The sequence below is a fragment of the Mytilus galloprovincialis genome, chromosome 13 (genome assembly GCF_965363235.1).
Source record: "Mytilus galloprovincialis chromosome 13, xbMytGall1.hap1.1, whole genome shotgun sequence".
Classification (NCBI taxonomy): Eukaryota; Metazoa; Mollusca; class Bivalvia; order Mytilida; family Mytilidae; genus Mytilus; species Mytilus galloprovincialis.
This window is the reverse complement of record NC_134850.1, coordinates 23,059,499-23,082,608: the sequence shown is the minus strand read 5'-3', so window position 1 is coordinate 23,082,608 and position 23,110 is coordinate 23,059,499. Positions and strand designations below refer to the sequence as shown.

Genomic DNA, 23,110 nt, shown 5'->3' with positions numbered 1-23,110 from the left:
CCGTACAGTGACCTATGGTTATTAATTTCTGTGTCATTTTGGTCTCTTGTGGAGAGTTGTCTCATTGGCAATCATACCAAATCTTTTTTTTATATACCTAAATCATTTTACAAGACATCAAATTGATATTTTGTGTTATTGTTGCAGACAATTCTTCGCAAAAATAAAAAATTGGTTATGTATTTAAAATGGTGTTTTAATTGAATGGAATTTTGCATTTGCACCGGCTGGAAAAAATAAACCATTTAAAGAAGCAACTTCGAAAATCTCTTTGCTTTAAGCGACATTTTCACATGAGTAAAATATACGGTCAACAATTAAAACACTCCGTGGAATAACGTCAAAATCGTCGTTTTATTAAGAACGTCGTGTAACGCTGAGTGACACCAATACCGTGCGTAACGTCTACGTGTCTGCATTTTGACGTCATAAAAGAAAACAGATATCTGGATAAGTGTCGCATGTTCCGAAAAGCGATTACTTCTATCGGAATTAAATACTTTGCGTTTCTTGAACCTGAGTTGGTTTAATTTAATCAAATGAATTATTTTACAAGAGTAACTCACTATGTACAAGTTAAACGTATTTGCATCAATCAATCAAAACAGCATTTACCCCTGCTTATATTTAATTGCAACTTTAAAAACATATCTTGTCTTCCTGCAGGAACTTTCCATCTAACAAATTTTTTATTTGTTATTTGTAATTTAATGTATTGTCTTTCTCGAATGTACTTTTTCCAACTATAACTTGATTGCATATCAAACCGTTAGAAATACATTACTTTCTGTGTTGTTTTTTTTTTTTTAATCGTACAATTCTAATAAAAAAAGATCTAGAAATGAAAATAAGATTACCTAGCCAAAACTCTCCATTTAGATTCCCAAATCCATTTTCGTAGTCATCCCAATTTCTGTAGAATTCTGTTGAGCCATCAAAACGTTTTTGAATAACCTAAAAAAAACAACGAATTGTACATAAAATGTATACAGATTATAACTGCTTCGTAGTTCGCCTTTTGACATAGTCATAATTTAAATCAATATCGTATCCATTTGCCATAGATGTGGAGGATCAATCCTGTTAACATTAATTGGGGGTTTTTTTTGGTTTTTTTTTTGTATATATGAACAGCTGATACACAATCTACGCCTCTTTTTGGGATGATATGTACATGCATATCCAAAGTTTCACGGCCGATTCCAAGATATGATATACGTGTCATGTTTCACTTCATAGACATTACTTGGGGATTTTACAAGGAAACAATCTAGTTGGATAGTGGTGGAATTGATTTCTCTGGGAGACACAAAGTTAATGGCGGTGTAGTACAGAATGTTAGTATAAGTTTCAACTCCCAGAAGTTAGAGGCATATGAATGTTGAAGATATGCCACCCAATCTTATGTTTTGTCCTTTTAAAAATAAAGGATAAACAAAAAAATGCAAAACTTCATACTGAAAGTGTCACAGTTTTTAAACGAGTCCCTATGAGAAATTTCAATGTCTATTTTTACAGAAGTCCAACCTATAATTTTCGATATTATGAAAAAAGGTAAAGTGAGATGATGACTTTTTTCAATGTCCTTTACAACTTTTCAAAGACATCAAGCCAAGTCAAGTGTTTGCTTCTGTTTATACTTTTACAAAAAAAAAATTTTTAGTTATTGCTATTTAGAAAAGTAATGATAAGTGAAATGAGCAAAACCAATCTAGAAAATAAAATTATTCATACCGTCCAGTTCTTATCCTCACACCGCACTTTAAATATATGTGGTTTGTCAGGTGAAACAGTATAAATACCAGGTTCTGCATCTGCAATATCTTTGCACTCTCTGCCTGTTCGAAAATATAAAATAAATTTTGTTAGAATCAAATCATTATAAGGACCGTGTTATATAACATCTTGATATGTATCAATTGAAAGTTATTTTCATATGTATTCCCTTCACTGTTAAATTATCATTTTATAAAATTATATTAAATGTTTTTGTCTGTGCAGATAAAGGACATCTACGTGTACTAACAACATACTTTTTTTTTGTATTAGACACAGACAAAGAAGTTATTGTTATAACTTATTGAATAGTCAAATCGGTATGTCATTTAATCTGCACATTTTAAGTTACTTATACTGTTTCCAATTTTGGCACTTACTTTTAATTCGATCCACAAATAAGGAATGAATTATTTAAAAAGAAATAATTGCATTGAACACAAAATAGGCATAACAAATTTAAATCAGATCTCAAATATTAAGATATTCTAAAATACATGTTTTTGTAGGAAACTAAAAAAAAAATATCTTGTCAGAGCTTGAAACACTGATTTATGATTGCGTTTACACAAAATATCATTAAATGTTCTCAGATTAAAGCTAGGTTCACACTGCTGATCAGATCAACTCGATGATCCCTAATGTCCAAATTTCCACGACCAAGTGTAACCAAATTATTGATTTGGCCTGTTTACGACATCAACCCAACCGCCATTTGACTGCAACGACTTTTACTCGACAATTCACGACTCCCTTACGACTCTAATCCGACCACTAATTGAATACATATTCGATTATTCCGACCAGTTCAAGATCTCTATATAATCTTTTCTCGACTAGGTAGACCAAATCAACTACCTATAATTGATCTCAGCTCGATCTCGATCAGACCAGATCGATTCGATTGTATAGGGGTCGTAAGGGTTGTCTGGAATTGGTCGGTTTTTAGATATAAGAAGATGTGGTATTAGTGCCAATGAGACAACTCTCAATCAAAGTCACAATTTATAAAAGTAAACCATAAATCAAAGTACGGTCTTCAATACGGAGCCTTGACTCACACGCACCAGCAAGCTATACAGAACTCCAACAAGTATTAGTGTTATACCATTCAAAAGGAAAAAAAAAACAACGGTCCAATCTATATAAAAATCGAGAAACGAGAAACATTTATGAACCACATAAACAAACACAACTACTGAATATTAGATTCCTGACTTAGAACAGATTAAAACAATTGCAGCGGGTTTAATTGTTTTAATGGTACCAAACCTTCACCCTTATCTGAAACAATACTGTAACATCACAACATAGAAAGACACACTACAAAATATCAACTGAAATGACTTAACCCAATAAAATGACATGTACAATTTTGGTATAAGAACATCTGAATTGTTAATGCACTGCCACAGCTGATGAGTCATTTAGTGTTATATAGTACTCTTGTTTGTCCGTATGTACGTATGTCTCAACAATTAGTTTCCATTAGTGGAAGATGATATGTTATGGGAGTTTTCATTGCTCTTTAATTGAAAATAACACCACCGAAAGAGATTTGTCAACGGATTGGTACAGGAACATATATATTATATATATGTTAGATATACTGTTCCCAGATTGGTATTATGTTAAAAAGACCTATACATAATTTTTACCATCACATTTTCCTTGCTTTTTCACATATTAAGCTTACTGTTTGTGTCATATATATGTTCATATATATATTGTAATCAGTATTTTCCATAGATTTTATATCCAGTAGTCAAATGACGCATGTATTTTCTAAAACATATTGCAAAAAGGGGATTAAAGATGCCACCTATTTCCCAAAAATTATGGCGAAAGTCGAATTTTAATCCCTTAGAGTAATAACTTGACTTTCTGAAACTGTTTCCATATATCTATAAAGAGATCAAATGAACATCGTTTGTAAAATTGCGTCAAAAAGTTCGCGTGAAAAATGAAATGTTTGTAAACATTTGTCCGTACGGTGAGCCATAGTTGATATTTCTGTGAATTGTTGTCTTGTGGAGAGTTGTCTCATCATCATTACCACATCTTCTTAATTTTTCTACTACAAATTTTTTCTGGACCTACGGAAAATACGGACAGTCAAACAGAAAATAGCCAATAAAACAGATAAAAAATGATCTTGATATTTTTATCAACCTACTTTGAAGGCTAAATTAGTCGTCAGCTTTCTAAAAATGAATTATATTATACAATTACTTTCATATTTGAACATTCATTCGTAGTCAACATGCAGGATTAATTCCCCATCCGGATCACTTGAGATAATTCCAGTTTTTTGTTGAGTTTTTGTGTTGCTAAGTTTTTAGATATTGTGTTGTGTTATGTGGACTGTATGCTGTTTGTCTTCACACCGTTTTTCGTTTTTTGTCGTGGCTGTGTCGGTTTGTTTTCGAATTTTGAGTTGGATCGTTCCTTTTGTATCTTTTGCCTCTCTTAAAATTTTTAAACAATCCTTCCAAATGTACAGGTATTTAATTCACATGGAGGAATTTTTGCGGAGTTGATCTTTAATTTGTACAGTTATAAATAAAGAGTGACAATATATTTTTGTGGAAGCAAAGTTATTAAAGAAAATCAGATCTGCAAACCCTATTAGATAGTTGTGATGTAGTCATGTGGTCTCGTGTATGACCAAAAGTAAAACACTGGACACTTTAAATTTGCAAAACACTCATTTGCAAATCCGCCGCCGCCTCAAACAAGAGCTACAATGTCATGAATATAACCAAAATGTGCGGAATTATATGGGATTCAATAATTTCATGTGTTTTCTACTGTTACTCTTATATTTATTTTGCTATTTGATTTATAAAAACATGGGATTTTCAATATCCCATGGGACAGGGCAAAATTCCATGGGATTGACCATTATCCCATGGGATTTTGGTAAAATCCCATGGGATTTTTTTTGGTCCCATGGGATATTTGTTGTCCCATGGGATATTTGTTGTCCCATGGGACCAAAAAAATCCCATGGGACTTTAATTATCCCATGGGATTTTTAATATCCCATGGGACAAAATAAAATCCTATGGGATTAAAATTATAAATATATAGATATAAATATACAGTAATGTGAATGTAACAATGAATGCTGTTTGGTAGTAAAATGTTTTAAATGTATACAAGGTTTTTAATATTTATTAAATATACATGTACATATATCTAATATTTTTTTTTCATTTTGTCAAACATGTTTTTAATTTGTTTATATGAAAATAAAGATTATTCTTATTTTGGAATGTATAATAATATTTACAGTCAAAGAGTAAAGTCCTTTCACTGAAACAAAATGATGAAATGTCTAAATAAATGAAAAAAATATTGTTTTGAAACCTTTGTCTTGTTTATTCTACTATGAAAAATAGAACTGAAAAAATATTTCATATTCTGACTGAATTGTTTACCCTTTTCAGGTGGTAAAGTTTTCTTTGTTATAGTTTCATTGCAATACATGAATATGCAAACAATTTGAATTATATACCTTTGAGGTGTACATAATGGTATGCTTATATTTGCAAATTTATAATATAAACACTTTCTGTTAAAGTTTTTGTTTTCTTTTTTCCCCAACTTGCTATGTACAATTATTCAGTCCATATATAAGAGTCAAGTCAATAAATTATTTCATCCACCAGAATATTCCTGCAATTCTTAGACAAAACATTTTTTCAACCTGTTCTTCAAAGATCTTCCTCGTACATCTTTATTGTATGGAGCAATTCAAATGAGAAGACAAAGCAAGTTTATTTGGACAACATACTAATATTTTGTTCATTCGTTCCTTCTTTCAATTGATAATTACATTGTTGCATTTATATGATCAAGTTCTTGTGCATCTATGATCGTGATGATATGACTCCTATTTGTATATAGTCATTATGTTGAAATTTCCCCTTTCTAATAAATGTAGGAAAAACCACGTTCCATTTCAAATTAATAAAAAAAAGTCGCACTATGAAGAAAAATATCAACTTTAAGTTTTCTGTTCAGTATTGATCTGTTGTATGATGACCATGAAAATCGAGATGTCTGACCTACAAATACACAAAACTCAAAAATTATCAGTGAAGAGAGCAATAAAATGGCTATGTTATCATGTTTATGAACATTATAATAAACTTTCATTTGAATTTTCATTGTTAGTACTCTTATTTCAGTGCTTTGTGTCTATGATTTACATATTATTGGTTGTTGTTTGGTTCCGTGTTGCAGTCTTTTGAATTAAGCCCATTGCAACAAATGTTAACAATTTGTTCAAATGTTGTGCTGTTATTAAAACCACTGTCCGGTATAGGGTTTGCTCATTGTCAAAGGCTGTACAGTGAACTATTTTTGTTAAATTAAGGCAGCTTGCGGGTCTAAATCAAATTTTTTTCTTAATATATGATTTCGCTATATTTTTCTATAAACGAACTTTATCTTATACTTAATAGAAAAATAAAAAAAATTAAAATGGGGTCACCGTTCATTTACACTCTCAATCTGCCTTCGAAAGAAACATACATTTTTGTAAAGGTACTTTTTTTTCTGTTGAACTAATACATGTAATAGGAGAAATAGAGGTAATATCAAAAATAAAAAAAGAACTAAATTACAGAAATCACTTATATTTTTTATAATAGTTTAGTTTAAGTACAGCTTATTTGAAAATGATAATAAACAAGAATGTGTCCAAAGTACACTGATGCCCCACTCGCACTATCATTTTCCATGTTCAATGGACTGTAAATTTGGTAAAAAATCTAAATTTAGAAAGATCATACCATAGGGAACATGTGATCTAAATTTCAAGTGGATTGGACTTCAACTTCATCAAAAACTACCTTGACCAAAAACTTTAACCTGAAACTCGCACTTTCATTTTCTATGTTCAGTGGACCGTGAAATTGGGGTCAAAAGTCTGAATTGGCTTTAAAATTAAAAAGATCATATCATAAGCAACATGTGTACTAAGTTTTGAAGTTGATTGGACTTCAGCTTCATCATAAACTAACTTGACCAAAAACTTTAACCTGAAGCGGGACAGACGGACGGACGAACGGACGGTCGAACGAACGAACAGACCAGAAAACATAATGCCCCTCTACTATCGTAGGTGGGGCATAAAAAATATAGGTCACCAATGAGTTAAAAAAGATATTACATTTCTAATGCCAAAAAATGGCATTTTGCACCAAAGGGAGATAATTTGGAGCTTTTTCAATGATATATACATTTTAAAAGTCATCTTGGGCCAAAACGAATTGATTGTTTTGAATGATTTGACTAACTGTACCATATGATAACATGGATAAAGTAACAACTAATAAAGTTATAAATAAAATGAGTTATGAAAAAAAAATATTTTAAATATTTTTCTAAAATTTGTATACCCTAGAGCCTCCTTAAATGTCATTTGATCTCTATTGGAGAAAAGTCTCATTGGAAATCAGACTGCTAAGTGCTTCTTATTTTTATATCAACACAGCCATATTATACCTGTCCAATATCAGGAGCTTGTACATAGTTCAGTGGTTGAAGTTGGTTCATATCGGTCATTTTTGTTTTTCATAATTTGTTGTTTTTATAAATTAGTCTGGTATATTTGAAGTTTGAATTGATGCTTTGTTTCAAATTTTGTTAGTGTTGTCTTTTATAGATTACTATCACATGTATAGGGTATGGGTTTTCTCATTACTTACAGGTCATCAATGGCCTCTAATAAGTAATTACAATGCTTACATCCACTAAATTGAATTCTGTTGGATAGTTTTCTCATTCATCATACATTGTCATACCACATCTTATTTTAATAAATATTTAATCATTATGACCAAAACTTTTATAACAGTGGACATACCATTTAGGCTTTGTTGACCTCTGTAAATCTATGTTTGTTGATAATTTCTGCTGTTTAAAGTTTCCCTTTATCTTTAATGTTCTTGCCCTACACATAAAAGGGTAAACATTATCATTTAATAAACTAAAAACAAAAATAACTACTATTACATAATTAGTAGGCAACTGAAAATTTTGCCTCATTTGTATATAACATTGACTTGCTCATCATTCTTGCTGTTTAATATTATCATTATTCTATGAAAATGAGGTCACAGTAAAATTAACCTTGGCAGACAAACATCTTCTTATTTTTATATGATACCTTGTAGTCATTCCGTACAACAAGTAGACCTATGCTTATGCATGTTATAATATCTGATAAAATGACAAAACCAAGAAACCAAAGAACATTAAATGCGGTCATGGTTATATAAATCTGCCAGACAGACATGCACACCTTACTATTGTTACATATCCACCATATATAATCTACCTGTAACTTTAAACATATGATAAACTGACAAAACTATGCAGTGTTTCATTGACCAATGAACCATTTAAAATGAGGTCAAGGTCATATAAAATATGGTAGACAGACATGTGCATCTTACAATCATTCCATTCACTAAATAAAGTGGCCTTATTGCTTACAGTATCCGGAAAATAGACCAAACCACAAAAAATAAACATTTTCAAAGTTCCTTATACCCTGCCAATTTGTCATGGATGTGCCTGTTCCAAGTCAGGATCCTATAATTCAGTGATTGTCGTTTGTTTATGTGTAACATATCTGTTTTTCCATTTTTTGCACATAAATTAGGTCGTTAGTTTTCTCGTTTGAATTGTCATTACTGGACCTTTTATAGCTTACTATGCAGTATGGGTTTTGTTCATTGTTGAAGGCTGTATGGTGACCTTGTGTTGTTAATTTCTGTTTCATTTGGTCTCTTTTTTATATTGTCCAATGTATTATGAAAATAAAGTAAGATGATATATATGCACCTAGTTGACCTTTTGCTAATTTGAAAATAAGAAAGTAGAAAAACTGGCAAAAAAAAAGTAACATTAAGCAATGAACCATAAAAATGAGGTCAAAATTGAATAAAAGTAAAAACATGCCAGACTAACATGTACATCCCTAAAAATGTTCATACAACAAATATACTTGACATGTTGCATACAATATTAGAAAACTTGACCAAAACACAAAAAATTAACAATAACCACTGAACCATGAAAACGAGGTCAAGGTCAGATGAAACTTGCCAGTTGCACATGCATACCTTACAATCATTCCATACAATAATTAAAAGTAAATAAAGTAGACACATTGTTTACCTGAGATATGGTTGTGACCACAAAAGCTTAGCTTGTTCACTGATCCATGAAATAAGGTCAAACCAAGTGAAAACTGTCTGGCGAACATGAAGACTTTGCAAGGTCTGACATATCAAATATAGTTATCCTTAAATTTTTTAGTATTCTTGATTTCTCTTATAATCCTATTACTCATAATAATCATAATAGAAATAAGGATTCTGAAAAACCTTAACTTTTTTTCAATGTGCACAGTCACTTAGCCATGAAATGAGGTCACTCAAGGTCAATGAACATATGACAGACGAAAACTTTATAACATAAGGCATGTACATGTATATGCAAAGTATGAATGGTCCAGGTCTTCTGCCTTCTAAATATTCATGATACTAGGCTTTAATTAAGAAGTACAAGTTAACACTTTATCACTAGTATTTTGGGGTTTCGTGCGAATAGAAAACCAAATAAATTGACATAAATCCCCATGGTACAACAATATGTGCCATAATATTAGTCCAAATAATAATGACGTCTTGCATGGCTATTTCAACTTTTTTCTGTGACGTTGTCATAGTAAAAAACAAGTGAAACTGTGAGCTACTGCTCACTGATGATAACCCTGTCGCAAGTGGATAATATTAATAGTGTAAAAATATGTAAGTGTTCAGTTAACAGGAAGTTGTCGAGTGATGACTCTGAAAACACATCACACAGTATAGCTGACTTATATAAACCCTGAAACCAAATTTCAGAAATCTTTGTATTGTAGTTCCTGAGAAAAGTTCATCACTGAATGACTGAGATAGTAGTCTCAGATAGAGGGAGACCAACCAAACTCCCCTATTCAATCTGATTGTAGGACAGAAAGTCACAGGACAAAAAGTCACGGTCAAAAAGTCACACACTGTCACAGGACAAATAGTCACAATTCAGTTTCGAGATTATTTTTCTTTGAACAAGAAAACACCTTTTCGTATTTTTCTTGAAGTTTTATACATTTACATGAACATGATGAAGCAACTTAGTTGTTAAAATTTATTAAAATAAATAAATCGATGCATTAGGTTTGCACAAATGTAAAACATTTTAATCCCTAAATGCGCGCAAATGTGGTGCGCCCTAATAATTATCAATAATGATCTGATCAAATAATTGTTATGAAAACAAAACATGCAAAATGTCAAAGTGGCTTGGTTTTCAAACATGTCATATGACTTCAATTTGCCAATAAATATATTCTTTGCACGATTAAAATCTAATACATTTTCATTTATCAAGGTTTATGGTCAGGAGCCTGTAATTCAGTGGTTGTCGTTTGTTTATGTGTTTTATTTGTGTTTTGTTCATTTTTTTATATAAATAAGGCCGTTAGTTTTCTCGTTTTAATTGTTTTACATTGTCATATCAAGGCCTTTTATAGCTGACTATGCGGTATGGGCTTTGCTCATTGTTGAAGGCCGTAAAGACCTATAGTTGTTAATGTCTGTGTCATTTTGGTCTCTTGTGGACAGTTGTCTCATTGGCAACCATACCACATCTTCTTTTCTATATCATGTTTATTATCACATGTATCAGCAATTTCCTTAAATTAAAAATGAATATATATATGCAAGAAAAAGAAAATATTTTAAAATCTTTTTCAAATATATTCAAACAATTGTCAATAAATTGTTTGTGACTTTTTGTCCTGTGACTTTTTGTCCTATCAAATTTGTGACTTTATCTGTTTATGTTAGTCCAAATAATTATGACGTCTAGCAAGGCTATTTTAATTTTTTTCTGGGACGCCTACTGTTTATGTCTGAGTTTATATCATGTCCTGTGACTTTCTGTCCGTTTACCTTCCATCTAAATCAGTGAGCTGAATAATTGTTTTTTGCAGTAGTCCGGTGAACGAGTCGATATCTGTTAAAAAATCACATGTGCAAAATGAGAGTCGACACTTACAGAATATCAGCTAAAAAAAAGAATCACTGGTGATAGGGGAGTGTAACCGATGAATTGATCCTGAATTAGATAAGATTTTCCCGGTACGTCTAAACACCGCTCAGGACCTCCTGAGTGCACACAGTGACACATCTCCATTAATCCTTAGGTCGAGTGTACATTGATCCGCTGTACCCTTGCAGTCAATCAAGGGGTGCGTCTATACTGGCGGAATCTCTAAGTACATACATACAGGACACAGTGGCGGATCCAGAACTTTCCCTAAGGGGGGGCCCGGCTGACTGACCTAAGGGGGTGGGGGGCGGCTGACTGACCTAAGGGGGGCCCGCTCCAGTCATGCTTCAATGATTCCCTATATAATCAACCATTTTTTTTCCACGAAAGGGGGGGGCCGGGCCCCCCAGGATCCGCCTATGGGACATACAAAGTGCACTCAGGACCTTTATTATATAGTCATCGTATCTGCACACAGAATGGATATTTATTCGTCATACGCTTCTCATTTTAGAGTTAAATTTCCAAGTAACGACCGGGGAACCTCTTAAGATTTAATAATAATGCTACTAAAAATATTTTATTTCCCCCATTTTTTCCAATATAAATAATGACGAGGGCCTCACGAATAAATATAAATCTGAAATACTGGAACATCGATTAGCAGAGCTCGAGCAGCAGAGTAAACTTACACATAAATCTCGAAGTTATTTACGATTAATACAGACTGTGCTCCTGAATAAAGTTGTTAAATACATTAATTTGTGTTTTTTTACTTCTACAAGAAATTTGAATCAAATGCTAATTACGCACCATTTACTGAGCAGAGTATCATTCTAAGCCAGGAACAGTCTATACTAACTAATAACAGTAAGAATAGAAAGTCTCGGTAAAAAGGCAGTCAAATCATAACAGAACTGTAACTAAATGATACATGTACATCAAGTTCCAGCGGGTCCGTAGAAATACCGCAAAGCACCTCCTTATTGCTCTAAGAAGAAAAAGTTTGCACTAAGAACCTGATGGAATGATACAACTGTCACAAAGGACATGACATATAGAAATAGACTTTGTAAATATATAATTTCAAATTTTATGATCATATCTTTTGTAATTAGAAAGTTTTTTTATCGACACGCGCCTCAATCAGATGATTGTCACCTGTGTAATCGATAGAAATTCATGTTCGCTCAACCATGACCGTTTAGAATCCACTTTGTATACTGATTACACATGTAAAATTGAAGATGCGAAACATGCTATATTAGACTGTCCTTTATATGCAGATTTACGTGAAAGTAATTAGTTTATTTTATGAAGTTAAAAGAAGTAATGGTGATTTTAGTATTTTGTCTGATGATGATAAGTTTATATATCTTTTTAAAAGTACTGCTTTGGTGTGGTTGACAAGACCTGATGTAATATTCTAATTAGAAGAAATTGTTTTTTTATATACTTCATTGATAGTGATGATTTTACAGACCTGAAATATTTTTATAGACATGATCAATGCAGTTATATGGTGGTTTTTTTTTGTATTTCTGGCGATTATATTTTTTACTTTTATGTATTAGCGTATTTTCTATTCTTATTGTAACTCACTTTTCGTCCATCGTCGTTAGCTCTTACAAAAATCTTCTCCTCTGAAATCTGGGCCAAATTTTAGTTATAGAACAGTAATTTTGTTCAACCGAAATACTAATAAAAGATTATAAGAGTTTAATTTATTTGGAAGCAATACAGCTTAAAGATTAAAGATACATTTAGGTGAGGTAAGGTTAAAATTAATAAATCAAGAATTTAAAATTGATACTATAAGATGTTAGAGCATATGTTAAGGATAAAATAACCTAATAATATTGATAGGTCATGGACCTTCTAGTCGAGATATTTGAGATTTAAAATATTGCGGGAAAAGAATGACTCGGACTTTAACCTTATTTTTGTATTGATATTATCAGAGACATATATATATGTCTCTGGTATTATTTGGATCTCAAAACAAAAGAAAGAAAATCAAAGAATCAAAGATCTTTCATGAGCTATTAAGTCTCATATGAAAAAAGGGTGTTATGGGGCAAATTGTTTTACCTTGTATTATATGGAAAAAAACACCAAGGAGTCCGAACATTTGACACGATTGATTGAATGTCGGTTGCTTTACGTCCAGTGGCAAATATTTCATGCATTTTCAACGAGAGCAAGTTAACAATATATATAACAGGGAAGGTCTTGTTATAATAGAAGCCACCCGGGATGATGGTCGGGAAAATTTGGACTGCCACTGGCCTGGAAACGAGGGTATATTGGATAGGGGCAGACATTTTGCCTTGCAACAGGCCACCTACGGACCCCTCAAATAGTTGTTGCAAGGGTTCTTAACGTGCAAAGAGCGTGGCACTCTCTTTACCTCTTTACACGAGGCATCGGATTTAACGTCCTTATTCTGACCGGACGTGATTGCGAACTTGATACATCCCGCACAGCCAAAAGGACGCCCCCCTAAACGAGCGTTTTACTTCCGGTCGGGAGAAATCTAAGTGCCCATGTTTCGTTTCCCCAGTCACTCCTGGGGTCATTTGACATGAATTCCAAAACCTCACCCAAGTAGATCCTTAAAGAATATACGGTTTATATTATTTTTAAAATGCATCAGTGTTATATTAATAACATAATTGAATTTTATAATTATACAAAATACACATATGGCGGAGAATGACAATAAAAACCAATGACATCCGTAATAAAGGTAACTTTTATAGAAGACAGATTAATATGATTGTTCTCTTTTTGGTATTACCCTCTTGAAGTCTTTCTATATCACTTCTATAATCGGGTTTTGAAGAACATGTTTTACTCTCTAATGTCTTTCGAGGTATCTCAGAAGCATTATTTTCTCAATTTATATCTCAAAACTGGCTTCTTAATAAAAGTTTACTTAGCAATTTTCTTCAAAGCAAAATAAAACAAAAGGCAAAGAAAACACAAAATTCATTTTTTTTTAAATTTTCTTTCATCAGCTTGAAATTAAAACAACCTAATCCGTTATGTTTATTCAACAAATATCATTAACTATAATCAATTAGTAACGATCAGAAGACAATAGTTATTTGGAGATGGTTGATTGAACTTGATGATTGGGAATTTGCAATAAGCCGTTGGTCACGTGCCGAGTGGCACGAGCTGATCGAAAAAGAAATTTTACTTCAAAACTATAATATCTATTGATACCAAACTTTTTATTTCTTAGTTATATACTCATAGCCTCTTATATCCATGTTCTTTGTGGTCTTAAAACATAGTTTTAGTGTCCTTAGTGCAAAAACTTTCTTCTTAGTGCACTTAGAAGTCCTTTGCGGTATTTCTACACACCGAGTTCCAGCACCTCACCCAGCACCCTTGCCTTGCACACTAAGTTGGAAAACTGGTGTGTGTCAGTCTTTTTTGTTTGTTTTATCAGTTTGTTTGGATATTTTTTAGGATCGTTGTAAAATTATATCTATCAGCTCTTAGTTAATCTTTTGCTAAATACGATTTTAAATTGTTCAATTATTTCTATTTCATAATTTTGTCAAAGTCTACTTTTTAAAGTTTTAAATTTTAAAGAAAAAATGAATATTCCATTTTGATTTGAGGAAAATCTTTTGTAACTGTAATGACATGGTCAGTCTGATTTGTTGCAAAGCTGATTACAGGTAATTATAACATACAGTAATTTTCCATTACGACAGTGCGTGTACCCTCGAGTATGTATAGCGTGTAGTTTTCTGGGGAACATCCTGTCTACGTGTAATACAGATTGATGACATTACACAGAAATTCTTTTGTAAAATGTGATTCAATCTTATTAAAATATAGATCTCCGATTTCGTTATACTACGTTACTACATATGAGTAACGTAGTATAACGAAATCGGAGATCTATATTTTAAATAGATTGAATGTGATTAGGTATCTGTGTCCATTCCCTATTTCTACACCACAATTTTTTCGAAGAAAAAAATCAAAAAATCATTTATATGAAATTAAGAAGAAAAGTAGCAAATATAAACTTCAGTAACTGCGCATTGAGTAAACATAATTTCAATATTGCCTGAACAAACCCGTTAGAAAACGTATACATGTATGAAGATGTGTTTAAACTTGAAGACCAATTCCCATTGGCTTTATTTCACACTAGGACCTAAGATAACTAGAACTAAGCAATGGTTGATCCAGAAATTTTCATATCAAGATAATTGGGGGGGCTGGAAAAAATCAAATCCGCCTCTGCTAATTGGGAAGTCATTTGGTCTGATACACACATATATATAAATATACCTTGTATGTACATAATTAAGAACAGCTTCAAATATATGCATATAAAATAATGGTACGTCTAAAACCCGTTCAGGACCTTCTGGGTGTACGCAGGACATTACAAGTCAGGCTAAGATATAAAAAAGAAGATGTGGTATGATTGCCAATGAGACAACTATCCACAAAAGACCAAAATGACACAGACATTAACATGCATATATAAGTTTTAGTGAGCGTTCAGGGTATACATTCTGAAGGATTTGTATAGTAACTGGTTTAATGAATGAATGATTTTATTCTCATAAACTAGTACATAGCTACAGAGATAATAACAGTTCATATATAATACATATCTTTGTTTCGCATGTGTGAAAATAATAACATTATAATAATATTACAGTTCCTCTAACCAGGAGGACAGACTTTCAATGATATATATATCGTATAAATCTACACAATTTTTCTAGTTCTACAACATTTTCAGGAGACATTTTAGGCTTTTTGAAGTCCTTCATTGCTTCCAACCCTTGATGAAATTTAAATGGCGAGACGTTAATTAATTAACTATCTATCTATCGGCATGCGTCGTTATTTGGGATACGTCACGGTAGACCGATCTGATCATATTCAATATACCAATCATCCTTTGAATTTGGTCAATTGATCTTTAATGATTAGGACTGATTGGTGATGGCAGAGAATAAGTCAATGGTGATGGTTATAAACACATAGAAGTAAACTTTGCAAAAAAAAAGTTTCCTTGGAAAAAATTATAAAAATATATGAATATGTTAAATAATTTTTTCTTTCGTATGTAATAATTGAAGACGTTTAGAAATAACAAAAATTTTCACTAAATGGGAAATTTTCAATTCAAGTTATTTTATTTTGAAAACTTTGAGAAATATAGATCTTATTCGATGTACAATGTGGCCCGCTTGGAGATCAACTTGTGAAACCCCGCTTAATTAGGGGTTGTCTACTTTCGTCTTTTTATATTGCTAAACATTCTATAATCAAGGATTTGTACAAGGCCTTGTTATAATATAAATGAATCTCGTCGCCAATATCACCATAATTACATAAAGAACAAATACAATCTTCTCCTAAATAGTTTGCCATCTAACAATTCAAAAAGAAATGTTGAGTCGAAACTGAGGTGCCAAATCTATAAAAAGAATCACATTTTTTGTTTGTAGCAGTAGACGTCGAAATTAAACTATTTCCTGAACTATAAAATACATTTATCTGTAATTAAAGAAAATTCGCCTAAAACGTTCTCTTATATATTTAAACAATTGTAAAATAATTAATAAATTCAACGACTTTCTGTTTGTTTACTAATATATTTCTTGTTCAGTTTTTTAGCTATATATTCGAATAATAATTACTGATCACAAATTTTCCGGATGCATTTTATCCTATTTTCGTATCGGACTTATATGTTAGTAGTTGAACGGAATTAAGTACTTTTTAAGGAATTTACAACTCAAATTTTCAACAACAAATTTCTACACTTTTTACCTGGATTTTTTTCTCTGTTTCGAAGCCGCCACCGGTGACCCCGTATAAAACATAGCCAACACCTCATATGACGTATTCACGATGTTAAGGTATTGACAATATACAATCACATTTATCAATATACAGCAAGTAAGTAATTTGGTGTTGAATGCCAGTAGATCAGAATTTGTTAATTGAACTTTACCTGTTTAAGGGGCACTAGCTGTCAAATTCATGTTCATCATCGATTTTAATAAAATTCACATAACGTGTATTTAATAGTTATCCCATAAGGACGCGGTGTGTCAGTGTAAGATCATCCCGATGGCCGGAGGCCAGAGGGTGATCTTACACTGACACACCAAGTCCGAATGGGATAACTATTTTACATCCCAGCTGATTAAGAATAGACGAAAAACCATTAACAATTCATAAAATCTAGTTTAGAACGCCACACAACCATTATAATATACTTTATATATTACTATATGATGTATACCCTTTACATATCCAGAAATCAACGCCACTTTGCTAATTTGAATATTATACTAAAGAAATCGGATACGGGTCACGGAAATTACATTAAAATGTTAGGGAATTTTAAAAAAATGTCTGTTTTAATTTTAATTTAAGTGATAGACAGGTTGCCGGGGCAGAAAATGAATATACACAACAATATACACCATTTAAACGAAACATAATGACTGTTGTTGCAAAAATACAGGTTCCTGAGCTATTTTAAAAATCGAAGCGAGAGGCTTTTAACATTGCAGTGTAAAATACAGGCTAAAATGGCTGAAACGTCTAATTTGCAAACTTTGTGTTGAAAATTGGCTTACAAGGTCATTACAAAAACAGGTTGCCGGGGTGAAATATGAAACTTGAATTTCCAAAGAATAAGCAAGTCCAAACCTTGTATGTGTAGTCGTTGAACTCTAGGTTCCCACGTAAAATTAAAATGTCACCATTTCAAGAAAAATAAACTCACGAAAGCACGAAAAATTCACTAAATTCGCGTTCATTGTTTTGATTTTGACCGCCTGACAACTTTACGGAAATATCAAAGTGATTGTAAATAAGGACTCTGTAACGGGCAACTTATAATATCCGTGTTTTAAAGATTTTAATGATATCAAGCCTATCAAGCCAGTCCAGTTCAAAGTACTATCACGTGGTACAATTCTCATTTACATATTATGAATATTAATTAGCAAAACCACTACTAATTTCTGGCTATGATGACCCCAAACACGATGAGTAGATATCAAATAATGTCAACTCGCCCCACTGGCCAATCGGCCCACACTATATCGCCACTTTATGAAAAAATCGCCCCACTTTTGTAACCGACTCGCCCAACTTTAAAAAAGTGTAAAATCAAATTGAACAATCAGTCTGACAACTCATTTATTTAACGAAAAGGGTTTAAACCCCACTGAGTAAAGGTCTGCCAACTCGCCCCAGTTATAAAAATATCTTGCTTCCTTTAAGTATGTTAAATTTCTGATAGCTCGTATCCAGTCGTCCTGGTGTAGTGGTATGTGTCGTGGCTTGATATGCTAATTTATAAAAGGTCTTGAGTTCGAACCCCAGCATATACACTGGATTTTTTCTACGTGACTTTTGATAGATAGTCTTCTCCGTATAATTAATTATAAGTTTTATACTGGATTTGTCATTCCCGCCAAAATGTTACAGAACAAAGGAAAGCATGCATAACAAAGAAACTTAAACTGGGGTGATCTGGTAGGGGTGATCCGGCTCAGATCACCCCAGTTAGAACAAAGGAGCTGGGATGTAAATATATATATATATAGTGTTGAATTGGTTATTAAAAAAATTCACGCACAATTTTGGCTGATATGCATGAAACCATTATTTCATGAACCTGCATGAGAAAGACTAATCGCATAATACCAGAACCATATATATATTGTATCTTATGTCTCTGTCAGAACTAAAAAATAAACCACCTTAAGTCCACATAAGAGGGTATGGATGTGAATTTACAGCAGAGGCGGATTTAGGGGGGGGGGGGGGCACGGGGCCCGGGTCCCCCTTTTTGGGAAAAAAATGGTTGCATATATAAGGAATCACGGAAGCGTGACTGGAGCGGGCCCCCTCTTAGGCAGTCAGTGGGCTCCCACTTATGAAAATTTCTGGATCCGCAACTGAACAGAATAGAGAATAACGGACAAAAAAGCTTTAAGAGAATAATGGGAAAAAGTGTAAGTTAATATAGCTAAAAAAAAAAGAAGACAGAAAAAAAGACCCCCCCCCACCCCCGCCCCCCCCCCCCCCCGAGACGATCCTTACCTCAACTGTTATTTGACGCTCCCGAGTTAGTTTGAGACAAAGACAGCCCGTAACCCTTTTGCATCAATTTGAGGATTTCCCAAGGTTAATTTTACGGCAACTTATTTTATTTTGGGTTAAAGATAAACATAGTCATAATTGACAAGTTTCCTTCCTCTGCATTCTCGATCGCACAGATGCACGTTGGTCTCAAATAAGACATTGATACATTACAACACTTGCCGTCAGTATATGAAGATATTGATTAAGAAGGTATAGAAAAATAATGCACGCACACTGTTATCCACCACAGGCCTAAATCGTTAGTCCACAAACAACGAGAGTGATAAAACCTAGCACTTTGAACACAGCCACCGGCATGGTGTGAATTTGAAAGCTTCCCAAATTAGTACTGTAACTATCCATTTCTACCCATAGAAAACTTTTGCCCTTCATTTGTCAGATTTAAAAATGAAATATGTTGATATTAATGGTATATTAGAATTATTGGGGAATTCAAACCATTTCTATTGTAAGTGAAAAAACTAAACTTATATCAGGGTGATTGAAATGAGGAAAGGGGGGGGGGGGTCGGGGCTGATCAGGAGTTCAGGGCCCCCTTTTTGGAAAATATATACAAGCCCCTCTTAGGCAGTCGGTGGGCGTGGTCTTCACTTGGATTATCTTAAAAGCTTTACACCTGTAATATTCTAAAGTGTAAATCAAGGGAAATTAATGTAAACTATCTTTGCATTGGGGTCTATTAAAGGGTATTTTTGGGGGAAGAAAGATGGGAGGGTGAGTCCATGGGAGGTAATCCCAACCCCCTAAATTTGAGAATATGCTATTATCTTGTAAACGGTCCAGATCCCCACCCCTAAACCATATATATATATATTCTTGAATGGGACGATAAAACAAATCAAATGAAATGAAAAGGAGATCCCTTGGGGTTACCCCACCCTGTTCAATTTGAGAATGTGCTATTATCTTATGAACGATCCAGATCCCCACCCCTAAACCATGTATATTCTTGTAGGGGACAATAAAATTAATTAAATGAAATAAAATAAAAGGGAAGTCCCTGGGGATCACCCCACCCCTATACCATATATTTTTATGTGGGACAATAAAACTAATCAAATGTAATTAAAGGGAAGTCCCTGGGGGTTACGCCACCCTGTTCAATTTGAGAATGTGCTATTATCTTGTGAATGATCCAGATCCCCATCCCTAAACCATATATATTCTTGTAGGGGACAATAGAATAAATGAAATAAGATAAAAGGGAAGTCCCTAGGGGGTCACCCCACCCCCTCTAGTTTGAAAACTTGTAAACTGTCAAGATCCCCACCCCTAAACCATATATATATATTCTTGTATGGAACAAAAAACACATCAAATGAAATATAGGGAGAGTCCATGGGGGATCACCCCCACCCCCCTATGTTTGAAAAACTTTTAAATGGTTGAGATCCCCAGTGGTTAGTTAAAAAAAATTCCGGATCCCTGATCTCCACCCTTAAACCGTATATATATTCTTGTATGAGACAATAAAACTTGTAACATAAATTGGATTTTTTCCTTTGATGTTTTTATGAAATAATTTGCTTAAAAAGTGTGGTGAGGGAAAACCATGGTATATTATATGCAAATTTATGTTGTACCATACTTTGCTAATTAAATATGCAACTCGACTAGAATCCAAAGGAAAAAAGGCGGAGCTTCAGCCATGGTATAACATATTCATTTTCATGTTATTCCATGGCTAAAGCTCCACCTTTTTTTCTAAATGTATCCGCCTCTAAAATATTTAGGAAACTGTAAAACGTACTAAAAGGTCAAGATCTTCATTTGTTTTCATTTTATAAGAAAAAGCAATAAATTATGAGTACCACATTTCAAGAAACCCTTTTCAAACTACATAGAATTGTTACGAATTCCCTTAATTTTGGAAACAATTACTAAATGTTTCTTTTTTCAGTTTTGAAAAAAATAAAATATAACACTATCATTTCCTTTGCGAAAATTCAATTTAAATTCGATTTAAAAAGGGGGGTACCTATACAAAAAGGAATAAATATTGGCTACAAATATCTGTGAAAAAAACTTGATTAGGGGACGTACACTATCTACGCCCCTGGATCCGCCACTGTTAAAATATTATTTTATCATTAAAATTGTGTTTTAATAAATAATCTAATAAAATAACGGAAGAGAAGCATTTTTCAATTAGATGAAAATTCTGTAAAATATGATTAATTTGTATGATACATTGAAAACAAAACAAAAAAAAATTCTTACCGTCATTAGAATAATCATTTAATCCTTGTCGCTGGAATCCGACACGGGGCGCAAAACTAAAAACAAATCGGGGGAAAATCCGACATTTTCTTTACTTTCTGCAAATTCAGGGGTTCTATTACATGAAGTACACAGACGATCATACACGAAGCGCAAAAGTGACTTGCGCGAGCTTCCATTTCATTGGCTAAAACTGTAACGTGATCAATTTCCAATATTAGTTGAAGGTCTTGAAGCTGTCAATCATTTTATTTATATTACAAATTTTATATACCATGTGTCTTACTCATTAACATATTTAAACAAACTCATCCTTCGGATTCGTTTGTTTAAATATGTTAACTCGTAAAAACCATGGTATATATAGTACAAATCAAATGATTATGGGATCATCCCCTTTGTCTTGGGTTGTAAGGTTATAAATATGAAATAAATCAAACAAGGAAATTAACAGTGTAGGCAACTGTTTTGAATGTTAAAAAAGCCTTTAATAACAATGTTAAATTTTTTGTGCATTTATTTTTTGCTTATTTTCAATAATGGACAAAATTGCATGATTGACAATTGTATGATAAGAAAAATCTGCATACATGTTATAGAGTGGAAACTGGGAATTTGACAAAGAGAAAACAACCCAACCAAAGAACCAAAGAGCAGACAACGGCCAAAGATCACCTATGGGTCTTCAATGCAATGAGAAAATTTCGGCACTGGTCTTCAGCTCATTAATATGTATCCTAAATGAGACTGAGATACAGCTCTCAGTTGCATTAATAAAAACCTCACAATAAGTTCTGAATATCAGAATTAACAGTATTGCAAGATTCTCTCAAAATGTACACATAGAGCTGAGAAACTGTAAAACTAATCATGCTTATTTAACATTGAAGTCCTTGGAATCATTCTTAATATGCATACTCTTGTACAAAGGAATATAAGTATGCAAAAGACATATATGGTCTTCAAAAATAAGAGTATCAATGCTATTAATTTATGACAAGATCTTAATCAAGTAATAATTTCGGTTTGTTTAAATATTTCAGAGGTTATTATGACCTCCTTTTTTGTGATGATGTTTTTGTTTTTAAGTTGGGATAATTGTTTGTACCAACAAAAAGAAAAACACAAAGTTAATCTAGAATTATGTTTTTATCATTTTTTTATGTTTAGGTTGTCAGCAAGATGAAAAGGACAAATATTGCAGTTCAAAATTCAAAATGTGGATAAGCTGAGGTTCTTGAAAGGTCCTACCTTTGCAGATTTTCATATTTTGCATGAATGAATTTAACGTTTATATGATGGATGGCAGAGAAAGAAAAAAAACTTTTCAATTATCCTGCTCCTGAAGGATAAATGTATTCACAATGAATTTCAGTAAGTAACTTGTGGATTTACATGTTCATTATCACTGGACTAGTATATATTTGTTTAGGGGCCAGCTGAAGGACGCCTCCGGGTGTGGGAATTTCTCGCTACATTGAAGACCTGTTGGTGACCCTCTGCTGTTGTTTTTTATTTGGTCGGGTTGTTGTCTCTTTAACACATTCCCCATTTCCATTCTCAATTTTATACTCAAAATTTAGTACTAATATTAATGGGATTTTAGCATGACATCCTGGAAAATGCTTGTTAATCATGTTTATGTTCCAGAACATATGAGTATTTGGACTGTACGCGTACAGTCTGCCCAATTTTAAGAAGTTGGTCAAGTTTATTAGAAACAAATGTACAGTACAGATCAACATAACTGAAATCTTTAATAGATTAATACAAAAAGTTTGCAGTTGAAATAAAAACACATGTTTGGTTGAGCTGG

General features: G+C 32.8%; 1 protein-coding gene and 1 long non-coding RNA gene across 2 annotated transcripts in view; both read right to left on the bottom strand.

Moving 5' to 3' along the window:
* The window catches only part of LOC143057435 (fibrinogen-like protein 1), a 39,670-nt gene that overhangs the window by 13,010 nt on the left and 3,550 nt on the right, over positions 1-23,110 (bottom strand). Inside the window, exons 2-3 of the mRNA XM_076230740.1 lie at positions 1,735-1,838; positions 858-954 (exon numbers count right to left, since the gene is read on the bottom strand). Of these exons, the coding sequence (XP_076086855.1) occupies positions 858-954; positions 1,735-1,838 (201 nt within the window). The remainder of the gene's footprint in view (positions 1-857; positions 955-1,734; positions 1,839-23,110) is intronic.
* LOC143057037 (uncharacterized) lies at positions 5,487-10,900 on the bottom strand. The gene is made up of 3 exons (XR_012972609.1): positions 10,794-10,900; positions 7,655-7,741; positions 5,487-5,849 (listed from the first exon to the last, which is right to left on the bottom strand). It is a non-coding gene; the product is annotated as an uncharacterized LOC143057037 (long non-coding RNA).